The following is a 16,911-nucleotide window of genomic DNA, read 5'->3' as shown; positions in this document are numbered from 1 at the left end:
TGCATTCAAAGACATGCATTTCCCCCAAGCGCGCTTCCTGTGCTGAGGTCACAACATTACCAAAAAGAGGTAATACATTAACTGGATGGTGCAAAAAAATTAAATAAAAAAATCTGCAAACTGGTCATTCAACTTGCTGCCCTTGCAGATACCAGTGACAGTATGACACCAATATCAGACCACCAGCAGATTCATAGCTGGGGGTGCATTCACATATGCTAATAAAGCAGATGTCCACAGTCCTTGACGCATTCCAGGCAGCCTGTAAAAACAAAGCGTCTTTCTTCCCCCCAAGCAGCAGTGGCCCATCTCTGACTGTCTCCAACAGTCACAAAGCTTCATAGAAACATTTTAGTGTTATAACCGGATGATCCCTGCGCCCCCCGCCCCTCTGCCTCTTCCTCCTCCCTGCCACTGCCTCTAAAACAACCAACGCAATTTGATCTCTCATTTTGGGAGCACTCGGCATTGTTTGGCCAAGGTGTGGGTCGCCCGTCTGTAAAACTTTCCATGACACTGGAAGTTTCGGGATACGACTCTGTCCAGTGTGCCCGACTCCCGCTGAAATTCATCAGCCATTGTTGTCTCTGCGCAGGCATTTATGATGTCACTGCAAACATAAGCTTTGTCCTCAGATGAAGGATCAGCCAGGGTTCATGCCCTTATGGGGTCAAACAAACAGCAAATATGGACAGGCTATGACTTGGATCATGAGGCTGAGTGGACATTATGGTGGCAGGAAGGGAGCCTGCTTTAAAGAAAACTCAAGAGGGGTGAAGGCCCCGTTTTTTTTTTTTATTTTCTTTGTTATCCTGTGCTAAAATAAACCAGTTTTATTAGTTATGCTCAACGTCATTCTAAAGATTTAATCTTATCCTTTGTCTCTGAACCTCATTCTGCTCAATTCTCGAGAAAACAGGACTTCGTATCAAAATGAAAACAAGAGCCTTTCCTGTGACAAAGCAAAAGACTGATAGCCTTGTTGAAGTGAATCATCAACAATAATAAAAATCCTATATGGGCAAAAAAAAAAAAAAAACTGCTGCAGGAAACTCTTGGAAAGCTAGAAGAAAAAGTTCCAAAGTCCACAAAAGGAAGCAAAAATAGGAAGAAAATTTTAAGCAACCAAAAAAAAAAAAAAAGCATCAATCATTACAAACCCCACATTCCTCAAAGTGCTTTCAGACAGCTCCAAATCCTCTTTATCTCCTCAACAAGAATTAATGTGGCAGCAGTATCTCTATGCATTAAAGCACTTTGGAAGAAGCAAGGTAAACAGACTTAAGAATGCATGCATGCATGCATGTGTGTGCACGCGCTCCCCCATACACACCCGCAGAACAATGGCTTGTATGTGTAAAGATCAGATTTCCATCGTGTTTGTTTTTTTAGGATAAGGCATGTGCGAACAAAGAAAACAGTTTGCTTGCTTGTAGCCATCTGTCGAAACCTGTGGAATCTGCAAAACTGTGCACAGCTCAGAGCGCTTGGCTTGTGAAACCACTTTCATTTAGACACAGAAGTTAAGTTTAGCATTGATTGGTTTATAATATGAAATAAAAAGATCAATTTATTGATCAATTATAGAATCAATTTCAACATTTGTCACATGTGTCACACATATTTGTAATATTTGGTCAGATAAAACATTCCCAACGTGTTAGAATTTATGGAAAATTGGATTCCTTAAAATATCAGAACTTCAAAAATAAATATTGTCGGTTTTTCAACTGTAATTCTATAGAAAATGTGTGTACAAGAGTGAACCTGGAGTCTTGATTATCTAAGTTTAGCATTAAAATGCAGGGAGTAAATCTAAATATCGTTAAAAATCTGTTTATTTCCCTTTAAATGTTTTCCCAGTTGTAACAGCTGCTTGCATGTTACAAGCAGGGCTGAGTGTGCGGGTTGCACCCTTTACTACTTGCCAAATCCTCTCTGCCAATGGCAAAGATCTTCTGGTGGAGGCAGTGTGATGATGCGGGCAGCGGCTCCGTCCCACGAGAAGCAAAAGTTGTTGTTACTGGGAGGAAAGTTCAGTGCAAATAGATATCATGAAGGGATTCTGCTCCCACTTTAAAGCCTCTACGTTTACAGACAGAGTGCCGTTTATCAGAGACTTCCTCTAGAGTTGGAAAAGGATGAACTGGTATGCCTGCAGCCGTGACTTTAACCCCTCAGAAAACGTTTGGCTGCAGACGTCGCCGCTAAAGAAATCACAGCGTAATCTCAGGTTTTGGGAATCCAGAACCACGATAAGAGTCGTTGTCTGTAAACAAAGAAAACATGGAGCAGCGGTGAACCTTCTCAGGACTGACCAAGAGAATTAATCTAAATGTTTATCAGCAGTTTATCCAGGTTACAAAGGAATCAAGTACGTCTAAAACGCTGTAGGCTTTTTATAATTTAACAATAAGAAAGAGACCAAAGGAAAAATCATCAATTGAACAAAATGGACCATCAATATTCACCATCAAAACATCTTGATGATCCCAATCAGAAATCCTAGGGATGTTTGAGAAAATCTTTGAGAAAAGATCCACGAATGTGTTTCTTTTTAAAGGTGTCCATCACATTACATTTACTACATATAACCTTTTAAGACCCACAGTGGTAATATTATGTCAGCATTTCAAACAATGTTGACTTTTCTTCTATATTTTTAGTCAAACTTAAACACTGAACTCTATTTAGTCTTGTCCATATTTGCATAAACATTTAACCTCAAAAGGTCACAAACCAACACAACTAGAAAAACCTCGGCTGAGTGCCAAATGTATCGAGAAGAAAACTAGTGAAATGTCTTTTCAAAATTATGGGGTGTTCATTATAATCTCTGGAATATTTGTCCATACACTGTGCCATTTTTATGCAGAATAATTTTATACTATATTTAATATTACATTTTCATAAAACCTTACAAAAACCAAAGGAATATGAAAGCATATTTTCATCTCCAAAGTACTCTTACAAAAGCAGCTACAAGGTTGAACGTTTTTTTTTTTTCCCTTGTCCTTTCTGTGGTTTTAAAAAACAAAGCATCATACTGACAGTCAAGCATGGTGGTGGTGGTATGATGGCCTGGGCTGCTTTCCTGCCTCAGTACTACAGGATCAATGGAAAATATGTGACCATCACTTTGTGACATTAAGTCCATTTTGGTTGTCTAGAACACCATCATAAATAATAACTAGGTAACAAGTTTTTCCTCAGGCTTCCTGAAAACTTTTACATTTTTAGGTTTCACATTTAATCTTATTCATCTGAATTATGTTTCGGTTTTAAATTATGTCAGCTCTCTTTTTAGTGGTCAATAAGAAAACGGCCAATCCATGCAAAAAATGACAGGCTTGCTCTGCAAACTGTGAGAGTGCGTTCGGAGGAGACACAAAGCAATACGCTGACGTGTGGGAATGATCGAAAGCCGTCACAAAACTGAGCGTGAAAAGAAGAAGAAAAAAACAAAAACGCATCACTACAGAGCCAAAGGTGATGGCCTAAGACTCACACTTAGCAGGAGTTCCCAACATAACTTGCATCCTACTAAATATGGAAAAAGTGAAAACAATTGAGCAATTGTTCTCCCTTCAATACACGGCACCGTGTGCACGGCCAAAACCATGCAAACACGCATTTGTTTAGAGTTGGTGGCACAGAAACAAGACAAGGAAAACAATGGCCAAAAAGTCTTTGTTACCGAATCACAAAAGCTGATAGCTGCTTATTTGCATTCAGAGGATCACAGTCGCTGCTAAACGGTGAAACCCACATTGTCATAAAGGGAATAAAGGCCGTTATTATACCAGCCTGTGGCTTCAGATACTGTAGCATTCCTCCATCCAGCACAGAAATCAGACTTAGTTTTCTGCTGCCTGAAAGATGAACTTTTAATATTTAAGGAAACAACAGTGAACTACTTCCTGACATCTAATTATAGACATAAAAGCAGACATGTAACAATTTCACAAGAGGCCCTTTTAGTTTGTATCATTTCTAAAAATTAAAAACAATGAAACCTTTCAAATCCGTGTCCACTGAAGGTAAAATGTAGTGATGGGCAGATCAATAATATCAATAGTAAGTAAAATTAGCATGCTGAGATTGATCATTTAGTTTCAGATTCCATCTAGAAATATTAATCTATTTTTGTATTGTACTTTGTAACTGTTTTTATTTTCTTTTAAATTTTAATATTTTGCACTTTGTTTATTTTGTAAAAATGCACATAAATCATATTAATATATTATTAAAGTATTTCGTAGAATGCTGTTCCAGGTTTGAACAAAAATAATTCAAAGTAAAAACCACAAGAACACCAAAAGGTCAAAAGTTTGATGATATATCGAACTTAAATAAGAAGTATTGGTATTGGTATAAACTCTTTGCATTGCCTTGTTGCTGAAAATGTGCTTTATAAATAAAATACCTTTATCTTTTACCTTTACCAGCGATATGGGCCCTGTATTTACTTGGTATCAGATCGATACAAAAACAAAATATTCAGTGTGGCACACCTTCAGTAAAATGTTCACATATGTAGCTCAAACTGTTCACAGAAAGGTCTCCAGGTGTCAGAGTTTCCCAGCCTCTTGAACTTCTTCACATCTTAAATACCTATTTCAATGATCAAAGAGCAAAAACATGCAAGTTAAAGATAAAACCATCCACAAAAGCAGTGCTATCTTCAAGTTAGAGTTTGCCCTGCTGTGATTCAATGGATTTCACATGTAGACTAATAATGTCTCAGCAAATAATCACGTTGCATTCAGAAAAGCAAATTACACAGGTTTTCTTTTTGTCAGCTGGCTGCAAACTGCTGATCAAATAGCCCTATCATCTTGAATTTCTATCACACAGACAAAAAGAATTGACCAGAGACGAGATAAAAGCCTGCAGTGCCCTGACAAATCTAAACTCACTTAAGACGTCAATAGTGTCACGCCGAAAAGATGCCTGCATTGAAAAAAAACACCCAGAAATCCATATCAATACGCTGCCAATCAGGTAATTTCATTAAGGCATTCAATGCCATTTGCTGATGGGATAGCAAATTGTGTGCAAACAAAGCAAAGGTCAGTAAAGTATTGTTGAAGTAAGTGACAGATTGCACCTGGAGGAGTGCAGAGGAGCAGAAAAATGCAGCGAGTCGCCGATTAGTCGCCTATGATAAAAGGAGACAACTTTCTAATTCCACCGGCCTGTTTTGATACAAATCAAGGCTTTTCCATTGGAGTCGGTGTTTCTCTCCTGAACAAACTCCTCTCTGGACCTGCTTAAAAGGAGCGTTCCACAACTTACGATTTCTTTAAGCAGCTGTGAGTGGAAATTGCTTGTTTTTTTGGGTGACGGGGTGGAGGGACGTTTATGGCCCCATTCAAAGGCTGACATCTCAAACACAGGAAGGAAGGAACTGAAGAAGTGCCATACAGTATAAAGAGGTTTGTTTTTAAACTCCTGCTGCCTTCCGCAAGACGGGCCCTTTAACTGAGGCATAATTTAGGATGGTCTGATATAGCTAAGGAGGCTTTTGCTGTATGAAAACAATCAATATGACAGAACACTGCCATCATTCTCCAGCCATGCTCCTACTGCAGCCATGCAGTGGGGTTTAAAGACTCTACAGGGGTCCAACCCCCACAGAAAGAGCACCGACTTCAGTCCTGATGTCACATGTGGAAGAGGGAAACGAGTGGATTGGGGTGTGTGTGTGTGTGTGTGTGTTGGTGGGACGAGCTCTCAGGATTATGGCCTGGAAGCATGTTAGATAATAGATCAAAGAGATTCGCCGGAGAGAGCCCTTCATGCGTTTTCTACCAAACACTCATCGTTATGAGGAGAGGCAGACTCTTTTATTCCTCAAAATGATGCGAAACCCTTGAAAAAAAGAAATCAAATCAAAAAATTATTATTGACCATTTGTAACTACTTGTTTCATCTTTTGCAGCCAAGTGCTGCACAAGATTATTCCACTTATTTTATGTTTCATCTGTATTGGTTTGTGGGTTGGTCATGACATAAATCCACACATTCGTCAGAGTTTGTGATGTTAAAAAAAAAAAATAAAAATCTGACATTTAGTGAATAATTTCAGAGCTTCATACATCACTAATATTACCTGCAACCTGTACAAAATTTCAGAAATATATTTAAATCAATGGTAAGAGGAGCCAGTATGTCGTATAAGTTCCACTGATGCTGTTAAGGTTTATCCTTTCAGAGTCTGTTGTACTTCATTTCATGTAGATTTCTGTTTATGTTACAGCAAAAAACCCAAACAAAATTAAAAACATCTAGATATCTAGGTTGGTTTTCAGGTCACAATTAGAAAATCAACGAAGCTCCCAAGATGGACGAGTCAAATTTTTACCTCAAGAAATAACTTACAGTGACTGCGTTGTAGTGGGTGTCACCCATGTTTGAACAAATATTAGTTTTCAAATGTATGCAGATGACAAAGTGGCTTTTCCACAAGCAAAGAAAAAAAAAACTATGTCCAAGAAGAATGCTCACATTTTTAACCAATAGGATTAGATTTTATGTATTCATCACTGAAATAAAAAAACTGAAGGATCTTTTAAAATAGATTTCAGTCAGAAGAAAACAAATCTCCTTTAAGGCATTAAATATATCAAAAATTGAACACAGTCGTCATAAAGTAGTTTAACACAGAGATATATTGAGGGAGCAGCAGAAATTTCACAACAATCTGCTGTATTCATGAAAAACGGAAGATTGTTCTTAGAAAAGCAAACCTGCAAGCCTCGATAAAATTGGCAAAGCTACATTTGAAGAGTCCCAATGGTGGGAAAATTCCATCTTTCACTATAACACAAAGTACAACACTGGTTTCCGTGCACACTAGATGGCCTCGCAACCTGGCAGAGAGGAGTGTTCTTGCAGAGAGGAGTGGGCAAATATTGCCAAGTCAAAACAGACAATGCTAGTAAGAGTCATTACCCAAAATGAAAAAGTGTTGTGTAAATTCATCTTGTTCTCAGTTCGTCATGGAACTAAAACCTGGGATCTTTAGTTCCAGGTTTAGATTTTTCCATTCATGACCTTCTGACCACTGATGAGAGCTGACTGAGGGGAAAATAGCCAATTTTTTGTATTTATTTAGCAATTTTCACACCTTTCTTCCGATATTTCCCTACATACTAACTGATGTGCATCACATGAGACAAAAGCATAAGTGATGCATCAGCTATACATACAGTTTTAATCAACTATTTTCACAGTTTGTAGTTTCATCAGTATCATCGTTTGAAACTTTCCATGCAATGCAGAACGGTTGCAAAATGAAGCAGCAATAATATGACTGCTACAGTGCAATTGTCTCTAACCTCCACAGGCTTTTACCAACATGCACTTCAAGGAATACTCAAAACCCTCCATAATCATTCCACAGAAAAGATGAAAGGACTCCCAATTAAATCAGGACCTACTAAAGGGGCACAATCATCTTTCCCTTTGTCCAAGACAAACTAACTCTGATGTGAACGCTCGGTGTTGACAGACATCTTCATCAGGAAGTAACTTTGCTTGAGTTTGTGCTCATGCTGAGCCTGTAAATGCAGCAGCGTGCTTCAGTGGATCCATTAGTGCCAGAATGCGAGAGACGAGGAACGAAGAAATCAATTCACAGGAGCCTCCTATTCAGGTGAAGCATCTTCTGCTTACGAATACAGAGGGCTGACATCTGTGTGTAAAAATGGCCAGAATAATAGATGGCAACAAGCAAAACACGCACTTTATTGAAAAATCTATTGCAGGAGCAGCTTGGCTTTTAGAATCAAAGACCTTGATGGTTGAACTAATGTTATTTACAATCGACATCTGTTGATTCAGACAGAGGACTGGGAAGAATTCTTTCAACAAAAATGCACAGACAGAGTATGGAAGTAAATAATGCATTATATCAAATTTAACCTCAATCTTTACTCTTGACACTCTGCTGCCCCCTTATGGACAAAATAAAAAAATGCATGAGCCCGACATACTTGGTTTCAGGTTCCAGTCGTTGCTCCTCAGCACTTTACAGGATATTACTCAGCTAAAACGAATCTCAGATAAATAAAAGCAAAAATAAATTCAAATGAATACAAATTTATTGAACTTGGCATTCATCAGTGAGCAGGAAAACACTGTGCAAACAAATGCCGCAGTTTGTCATCACTTCTGTCAGTGTATGTCATTCACTTTGTCTGTAAATGCAACTTTCAACTGTCATTTATCTGCCTAGAGCAACACTTTACTTGCTAGTTACACACTACAAAAACACAAAATCGTGACCAAGTATTTTTAGTTTCTAGTGCAAATATATTAGAACACTTGAAATAAGACAAATCTAAGTCACATGTAACTTTTCCAAAACATACAGGAGCTTGTTTTAGGTCAATACATTGTTTAATATTGATCAAAACTACTAGTTCCACTGTAAGATATTTCTCACTTATAATATGGAAAAAATATGTGATAAGTGAAAAAATCTGCCAGTGGAACTAATAGTTTTAATCAATATTCAAGAGTTATTGACCTAAAAAGTCCTAAAAGTTACTTGTAAGTTAGAACACTTGAAACGGGACAAAACTAAAATATTAGCACCAGAAACCAGACCGAAAATACTTGGTAACATTTGTTGTTTTTGCACTGCAGCTACATCCATGTTTTCAGCTTGGCATGATGTCATTCATATGTCAGACGTCTCAGGCAAATCAACAGCAGCTAAAGTCAACAGTATTGATATGTTGCAGTTTTCCTCAATTCTTCCAGACAACTAAAAGTGCTTATGTATAGTTTCACTTAATTATGCAATTCCTGTGACAAGTTCACTCACACTCATCATGGTAAAGTTGTTATAATAATTTTATTTGAAACATTTTTTTCCCTCCATTTTCCAATTAAGATTTTAGATTTCTCTTCAAACAGAGTTGGTAGTTTTAGGTTTAAATTTTAAGGAGCAAATACACATTTGGTTGTGGAAAAAGTTTTGAAAGGAATTAAATTTTGTGGGAGAAAGTGTTCAACCGTGTCCCTCAGGGTTTCCTGTGGGGGGTACTTTGGGAATACGGGGTAACAATATGACCAGTGTCAGATCTTGGTCTGCATTACCAGCAGTAAGTTGGACACTTTTCCAATGAGAGTTGGACTCCAAGGTTTCCCTTTGCAACCTTTCTGGACAGCATTTCTAGGCAATGCCAAGATGTTGAGGGATGCGTTTTGGAGGCATCAGGCAGAATGTGAAGCAGCCAGGATTCGGATCAGGACTTTGATTGTGGTCCTGATCTGGAAAAGGATAGAGTGCTTCACCAGGTTGGGGGCGAGGTCCTAGTTTAACTTGGGTTCTTGTTCACAAGAGAGAAAATTGGAGTGGGAGATGGACAGGAAAATTGGTGTGGTATCTGGAGTGACGTGAACATGTACGGGTCTGTTGGGGTGAAAAGAGCTGAACCGAAAAGTGAAGCTCTCAATTTACTAGTCCATCTACGTCCCTGCCCTAATCTGTGGTCACAGGCTTTAGGTAATGACAAAAAGAATGAGAAAGTGGATACAAGGGTCTGAAATGAGTTTCCTCCACGTCTCACCCTATTTCTGGGCTTTGACTTAGAAATAGGGTGAGAAGCTCCTTCATCCAGGAGGGACTCGGAGTAGAGACGAGCCATTGAGGTGGCTTGGGCATCTGGTTAGGAAGCCTCCTGGACTTCCTAACCAGGGAATTTCCATTGGAAGGAGACCCAGGTCACCCTGGAGGGACAATATTTCTTGGATTGGGAACATCTTTGGAGGATCTGGCTATTCTACACCTTTATATCCCAAAAAACCTGCCATATAATAGCAGCATGTGGTTGCACAGTTTTGAGAACAACCATTAAGACTAGGACTGGCTATGTTTAACTAGATATAATGGGTGACCAATTCTGATTGGCTCACCCATTGAACCTATTAAAAATTTATTGACAACAGCAAAACAAAGTTAAACAAACTGAAAGAGTCAAATATTCAATCAAAAGGCTTGTTGGTGTTAACTAAAAGCATTTGGTTAAGGGGAAACTTGCTTAGCAACATTTAACCCAATCTTACTGGAGGTGTATGATGTGAATAATTCATAATGCATTAACATTTAAATTTGTGCACCCGATGCTTGTTTTTAAAAAGTATTGCAGCGCATGTTGTATGAAAGGTTCAAATAAATAATAAAAAACTCCAAAATAATATAGAGCTTGCTTCCTATGGTGAGTTTATGTGAACTTCTCTTTGGAAATGTAAAGTACATTTCATTTCACTCATTGCAGCATGCTTCCAGGTGTGTGTGAATCTGCGTAGAGTGTGTGTGGAGAGAGCTGCTCCTCCGCGCCCTGCTGTGGCTGAGAGCACATTATCAGTGGAACGCCCTGGATGACCACGTTCTGGCTACCGATGCCGATGTTTGGAACCACCAGTCCAGCTTCTTGACAAGGCTCAGCAGGCTTGGAGCCAACCATGTCCGCTGGAGTTGCTACTGTCACCAATGGCGAGCTCTTTTTTGTCACGACTCTTAGTTCTGTGCCCCCATCAGGAATGAAGGCGCTGAGGCCGTCCAGATCAGAGCTGTAGGTGATCAGAGTCTGCGTGCTGCTGGAGTCCTGAGGGGTGTCATTGTCTGAGCTCAGCTTTGTCAGCAGGACAGTGTGGGGTTCGGCCCTGACGGTACTACAAGACGACCCGAGAGGTTGCACGGCTGCCAGCAGGTTGACCTGTTGGATCATAGATTGATTGACGACGACGTCTTGGTTATCTGGCTCGAGTAAGACCAGTTTGGTTTTGCTTGTTCCATCCCCACCAGCAGGGATTAAGGTGCTTTGCTGACCCAAATGCTGTGGGACGATGATTTTAATCTGTGTGTTATTGTATGAAACCATTGAACTAGATGGGAAGGGAACTTCAATCTGAGCATTGCTTTGCGGCATTGTGACGGGAACCAGGTTGACCGCATCTGCTGAGCTGGAAAGCTGGAGCTGCACAGTGTTCTGGGCGTCTCTATGCTGCTTCTTGTGGCTGCGCAGCGAGTCCTCCCTCACAAACGATGCATCGCACAAGTCACAGTGGAAGGCACGAGCTGCATCCAGTTTGGCCCGATACCGAGAGCTGATGGGTTTAGGAGAGTTTCGTCCACCTCTGCCGACATTCCTGACTCTTCCTCTCTCTGCTTTATCCGAGTGACACTGCTCTCTGTGGGTGACCAGACAGCTGAGTCGCTTGGAGGCAAAACTGCACAAGTCACATCTGAAGGGGCGCTCCTCTGAGTGGATCCGTTCATGGACTTTGAGCGCCCCCTTGCTGGAGCATGAGTAAGTGCATTTGGAGCACTGAAAGGGCCGAGCGGGCAGGTGTTGCCTTGCGTGTTGCCGCAGAGCCGACCTGCTGGCGGACTTGTAGTCGCACTGTTCACACTGAAACAAGTTCTCAGTGCCGTGCTTGATGCGAGTGTGAGACTTCAGGTTTCCCTTCATAGCACAGCGATACTCACAGAAGTCACATTTGTAGGGCTTTTCCCCGGAGTGAATGCGGAGGTGCCGCTTCAGGTCGGAGTTGATTTTGAACTTTGCGTCGCACTGCTGGCACTGGAAAGGTGCGTCACCTTGAAAGAGAAAGGGAGAATAAATGAGCGGCTTGTGTCACCAGGTCAGCCATGCAAACGTCGAATTAGCTTTTGAGGGAAGCTACCGGTGTGAGAGCGGAGGTGCACAGTGAGTTGGCTGGAGTTGCGGCTGGCGTAAGGGCAGATCTGGCATTTGAACGGCCGCTCGTCGTAGTGAATCCGAAGGTGCTTCTTCAAACTACTGCTGTCCGCCGCTGCGTAGGAGCAGTGCTTGCACTTGTGAGGCCTCTCGCCCGTGTGGGAGCGGCTGTGCATGTTCAGTTTGTCACGCCGGCTGAAGCGCTTGTGGCAGAGCTCACATTCAAACGGCTTCTCGCCTGCTCAATGAGGGAAGAACAAAGTGGGCTGACTCTTTGGGCTTTTCTGCAGCTCATCTCAAAAACAGTACAGTATTAAAAGGGATTATCCTACCGGTGTGAGTCTTGAGATGTCGCTCCATGTCTTTTTGGCCATACTGTGTCTTAAAAGTGCAACCTGTAAATGTGGAAGAAAAGCCAAACTCTCAAATTATTTAGAAGCTTTTAGAACCACATTGTGCAATCAATAAAATAGGTGATCTCTCTGACCTAACAATGGTGTTAACAAATTTTGGCTCACATCTTATTTCCTTTTGCTTTAATTTAGTACAAGTTGCAAATATTTGTTTCTACGCAGATCTATTAAAACAGTTCAGAGGAGGTTCCACACACCAAAAAAAGTGGCAATAATGTTCTGGCAGTGCATACCAACTCATGCGGTGAAGGAACCTTTACCACTTTACTAGTTTAGCAATAGTCTCTCAAATAAAGCAAATAAAGCTTTTAAAGCACTTAACTGTGAATGTGCTCTTTTTATCTGCTTAAATGCATTTCTCTCTTAGATGAAACCACTATAGAAGTTATTACAAAGATCTAATTTAGTTACGCCACTACATATTTAAACTCATTTACATAGAAAGTACTCCCATATCAGTGCAGTCATGGCAGAGTCTCTTGAACCAGGTTCAAGAGATGCTCATCCAAAGACACTACATAAATTAACTGAATTTAACTTCCTTCATAATTTGAATACAACTTTAAACCTTTCCTACATTGATAAATAGTAACTATTTTTTAAAAGATCATTGCTGATGCATTTTTCTTCTCTGCATTGCATTAAAACACCTGTTTGGTTCAGATCGGTATTTATGGTTTGAGGATCAGTAACTTTACAGAACCAACCTGAGAAACAGCAGGAGTGTCTTTTGGAAGTCAGGGCAGGTTTTAGTTTCTTGGATGGAGTTTTCTGTGCTTTGGTCAAGGACTTCTTGACACCTCTCACCACGCAGACCTGGTAAGCATCCTCAAGAACAAACTCTGTGCTGGAACCTAAGGATGGAGACGACCATGTCAGACGTGCATGAAACGGCTGCTTTTAAGTGAGTTCCCATTAAAATATAAAACTGGAACCTGTAAGAGAGGCTGATACAGAGCTGACCGCGGTATGAGAGGAGGGAAGGGAGCATCCGTTTTGCTTATGGGCGAGAAAAACCTCATAATTATTGTACTGCTGTTTGCAGAAGCCGCAGATGTGGATGTCTGGGTTCACCTCCACCGCAGCACCGGATCCTGCATTTACTAGATAACGAAAATAGGAAATAATGACTTCACCACAACATTTATATATTTAGATTTGTTATACTGACACCCAACAACAATTCTGTGCTGATTAGGAGCTGCTTTGTCTTACCTTCGGTGTTGCATGTTGCCATTTTCGAGGTTGTTTTGGTAAAGCTCAACTTATTTTTCGGCTGCTGTGTTCGAACGAAAGCTTCATTTTGGCGTAAAACAAAAGCGACTCAAATGAAAATACAGCCATCAATAAAACCGCATATTTTCAACTGTGAGCTCCACGAAGATCAGTTTCCACCCAGAAAAAAAATAACAGTTCACTCTTTCAAACACACCGACACTTTGAGGTTTTACGACACTATCGCTACAGTTTGCGGCATGCTAAGTTACAAACCATGTTGCATTGAATGCTGTGGGAAAAAGGAACTTCTTTCTCTTTCTTTCTTTCTTTCTTTCAACAGATGTAGACCATGTTGATATATATATATATACACTCTTTGAACAAACTTATATAATGTGAATTTTATATATACATACATATATAATATGTTCAAAGAGTTGCTGTAAATCCAGGAAGAATCTCATGTAGCAATCAATCAATATTACTGCGATTCTAAAGAACCCTTTGACTGAAGACACTGCTGTTGCATAGCAAAATTATGAAGAGGATGCTGTAGGTTATTCGTAATGTTTTTTCATTTCATAAAAAAATCATTTTTCGTACAATTATCTCCAGAGGTAGCAGAGAAGTCTTTGTAAGTTCCTGGCTCTAATGCTGCTGTCCAAACTAATGATGGAAGAAGATGATATACTCTCTGTAGCGAAATTACAGAAAATCTGCAGCATCTTGCTGAAAACACAGAAAGACCTAAGCCTCCTCTAGAAGCAAGATCTGCTCTGTCCCTTCTTGTAGACCTCTTCATTGTTGCATCACCAGTCCATTCTGTTTTCTAGGTGAGATGAACACCGAAATGAATAACTGACAAAGACAAAGGAAAATCAGATATAAAGATGCATTATTCACACACAATCCTAATGCATAATATATCAAAAAAGATATGGGGGCAAAAATCATTTCAACTGCCATGGAACAGATTTGGAAATAGCTCCATTTACTCATTTATTGTTACCACTGATAACCCACTGCAATATATTTTACCCACAAAATGACATGTTTTCTGACTTAGTTTTAAAAGTATCTCATGTCTGGACTGAATATTGAAGATTCTTGCTGATTCATATGGCAAAGAAAAAATGTTTACTTCACTTAGCAGCCATGTTAGCATTTCCAAGGACCTGATGTGTTATGTTTAAAAAATATCTAGTTCAAAAGGAAGTTATTTCCTTTAAGATGCTTAAGAATGCGAGCTAGCAGGTTAGCTACATCTTCAAATTCAGGTAGTCATCTTCTTTAGCTGTCTACCTGTACTAAAACCGGCCCCAAAGACATACGTCAAAACTATTTTAATCTAAGTTAAAACATTGTCTTATTATAAACTATGTGGATTAAGTCTTAACAGTTGGCTCAGAAGTAAACTTGAATTAGCTAAATGTAGCTTTAGCACTTGTTACAGGAATGTAAAGATATTTCTTGTGTGAGCTTTCAGACACAGCAGCTGCTTTTGCTAAACAAACAGCCATTTTCAACTTAGGACAATTTACTGGGATCGTTGGGGTGAGGGAATGAGAAGGCCTCTATTTATGCCAAAGCAGTTGTGCTGGTGTGAATAAGCCATGAAAGTGAGTGACACACAGCTCCATTTTCAGTGGCAGCTCCTTAACTGCCTGATTGCCACTGTGAAGCTGAGGAATTTCCTTACGCTGACTTTCCCGAACAGCAAAGGCACAGGACTGATTCCTTCCCTGCTGAAACAGCAAATCCTTGAGACAGACAGGAGATCCACACACACACACGCATACAAGACTTATACACACACACGCACACACAAACTGCGTGGCCTTTCATGGCCTGCCTTCATGACTGTGACAAGTTGATAATCGTCTTCTTTGAAGAAGATTTCGTAAGGATATTTAACTATTATATTCAGATACCTCAGTGGGACTGTTTGTGTCAAATTAGCCACAAAAACAGCTTTATTTGCAGTTTTGAAATGTGATGACAAAGAAATGACATGAAAAGGAGCTAATTAAATAAATAATTCGATACGTCCAGAATTTGCTAATCTTGCGCACATACAGTAAATCCCCGTCAGACTCAAGACGTGTCCCCACCCCCTTTCTGCCACGACCGCAGCCTGTGGAGAGCAGGCTGAATGTTTTGATGAATTTTAATAGTTTCAGGAAAACTGTGCCTTTGGTTTCAATTTTGGTTTGTGACTCATTTGGCAACACCCCAAAGTAGGAATAAGATACAGTGCCTTGCAACAATATGCACCCTTTGAACTTTTCCTCATCTTGTAGCATTACAGCTACAAACTCAGATGGATTTTAACTGGGATTGAAAACAATAGGACACCATCATGCTTCTAGATGGACGGCCATGTCTTGGTTGCAGTTGCATCAAACTCTCTTTGATAAAATGAGCAGTGCTCTGTGAGATGATGAAAGCTTGAGTATTGTCGCACAACCTAACATGGCTTTAAACTTCTCCACAACTTTATTTCCGACCTGTTTACTGCCTTCCTTGGTCTTCATGATGCCGTTGTTCACTAATGTTCTTTCACAAACCTAAGTGGCCTTCACAAAGCAGCTGACGGACTCCATTTAGCACTCTAGTACCATTGGAAGCATAGAAAGCTGAATACAAATGCACTGCACACTTTTCAGATTTCTGTTAAAAAGATCGAAAAGCATTAATATTTTCCTTCAACTTCTGTCACATGAAATCCAAATAAATACATTACAGACAAAATGAGAAGTGTTGTTTTCAAGAGAAAGATAGAAAACTATTGAAGGAACTTTCACAAGAGAGTTCAAGGATTCTCATTAAAAGAAACTTAACTGGCATTTCCAATGCCAGTCAAGTCATCTTCTGACATTATTCAAAAGGATCCAATTAGTTATTGAAGTCAAAAGGAAAGTGTCTTTTGGATATCAAGCTGTGTCCAATTCCAAGACATACCTTTCTCCCATTTACCGGGACACCCGCGTTTCCAGTGAGTGATGTAATGTCCTTCTTTTCCCCAATGAGACAAGGGCAACAATAGGGGGGGCAATGCCTCTGTCACATTATTTCCCCCCACCGAGGCACGCCAGCTGCTTACAGTTGCTTAATGGCCACGAGCTGTCACAAGGCATCACAGCCTGCTGCCACACAGGAGCGGCAGATGCTTTAATTGCACAATGACTTGTAGGTTGTCAACAGCAATTATACCAGGCTTCCACCTGAGGGCACCCAAACAACACAGTCCACTCGCTTTAGAGGCACGGAGGCTCTCGAGCTATCTGCAAAATCTGATCTAAAGGTTTTGTCTCTGTCAGGATGAGAGCCACATGTTTATTCCAAGTCTCCTTTTAGCCTTAAAGCTCAGCCATGTGATGCAAAGACCTGGGTTGGATTGTTACACTGCAGGCGTGAGACCCCCAAAAATCATATTTAGACATAAAATATTTAGGTTTTGTCACCTTGGGGCCCAGGGCTCACTGTGCTGCTGTGAGTCGTTGTGTGCAGAGTTTGAGTAATTCCACTTATTATTAATTCATATATCCCTCCACCCCCCTTTT

The 16,911-nt window shown here is 40.2% G+C and overlaps 1 protein-coding gene across 1 annotated transcript; it reads right to left on the bottom strand.

Moving 5' to 3' along the window:
• Nucleotides 1-7,724: 7,724 nt before the first annotated feature.
• zfp64 (zinc finger protein 64 homolog (mouse)) lies at nucleotides 7,725-13,638 on the bottom strand. The gene is made up of 6 exons (XM_008414562.3): nucleotides 13,346-13,638; nucleotides 13,066-13,233; nucleotides 12,838-12,984; nucleotides 12,050-12,112; nucleotides 11,704-11,955; nucleotides 7,725-11,617 (listed from the first exon to the last, which is right to left on the bottom strand). Exons 1-6 carry the CDS (start codon nucleotides 13,365-13,367, stop codon nucleotides 10,284-10,286), a joined length of 1,986 nt encoding a protein of 661 aa, XP_008412784.1. The 5' UTR covers nucleotides 13,368-13,638; the 3' UTR covers nucleotides 7,725-10,283.
• Nucleotides 13,639-16,911: the final 3,273 nt, after the last annotated feature.

The sequence above is a fragment of the Poecilia reticulata genome, chromosome 7 (genome assembly GCF_904066995.2).
Source record: "Poecilia reticulata chromosome 7, P_reticulata-male-v2, whole genome shotgun sequence".
Classification (NCBI taxonomy): Eukaryota; Metazoa; Chordata; class Actinopteri; order Cyprinodontiformes; family Poeciliidae; genus Poecilia; species Poecilia reticulata.
Note: the sequence above shows the minus strand (reverse complement) of the source record. Positions and strands in the feature narration are given on the sequence as shown.

What these genes read in the sequence shown, in the direction of transcription:
- zfp64 (XM_008414562.3), bottom strand. Translation starts at nt 13,367, where the DNA reads ATGGCAACATGCAACACCGAAG. An exon ending in GGCAACATGCAACACCGAAG is followed by an intron (nt 13,234 to 13,345) that starts GTAAGACAAAGC and finishes TTCGTTATCTAG; the next exon opens with TAAATGCAGGATCCGGTGCT. An exon ending in TGTATCAGCCTCTCTTACAG is followed by an intron (nt 12,985 to 13,065) that starts GTTCCAGTTTTA and finishes CTCCATCCTTAG; the next exon opens with GTTCCAGCACAGAGTTTGTT.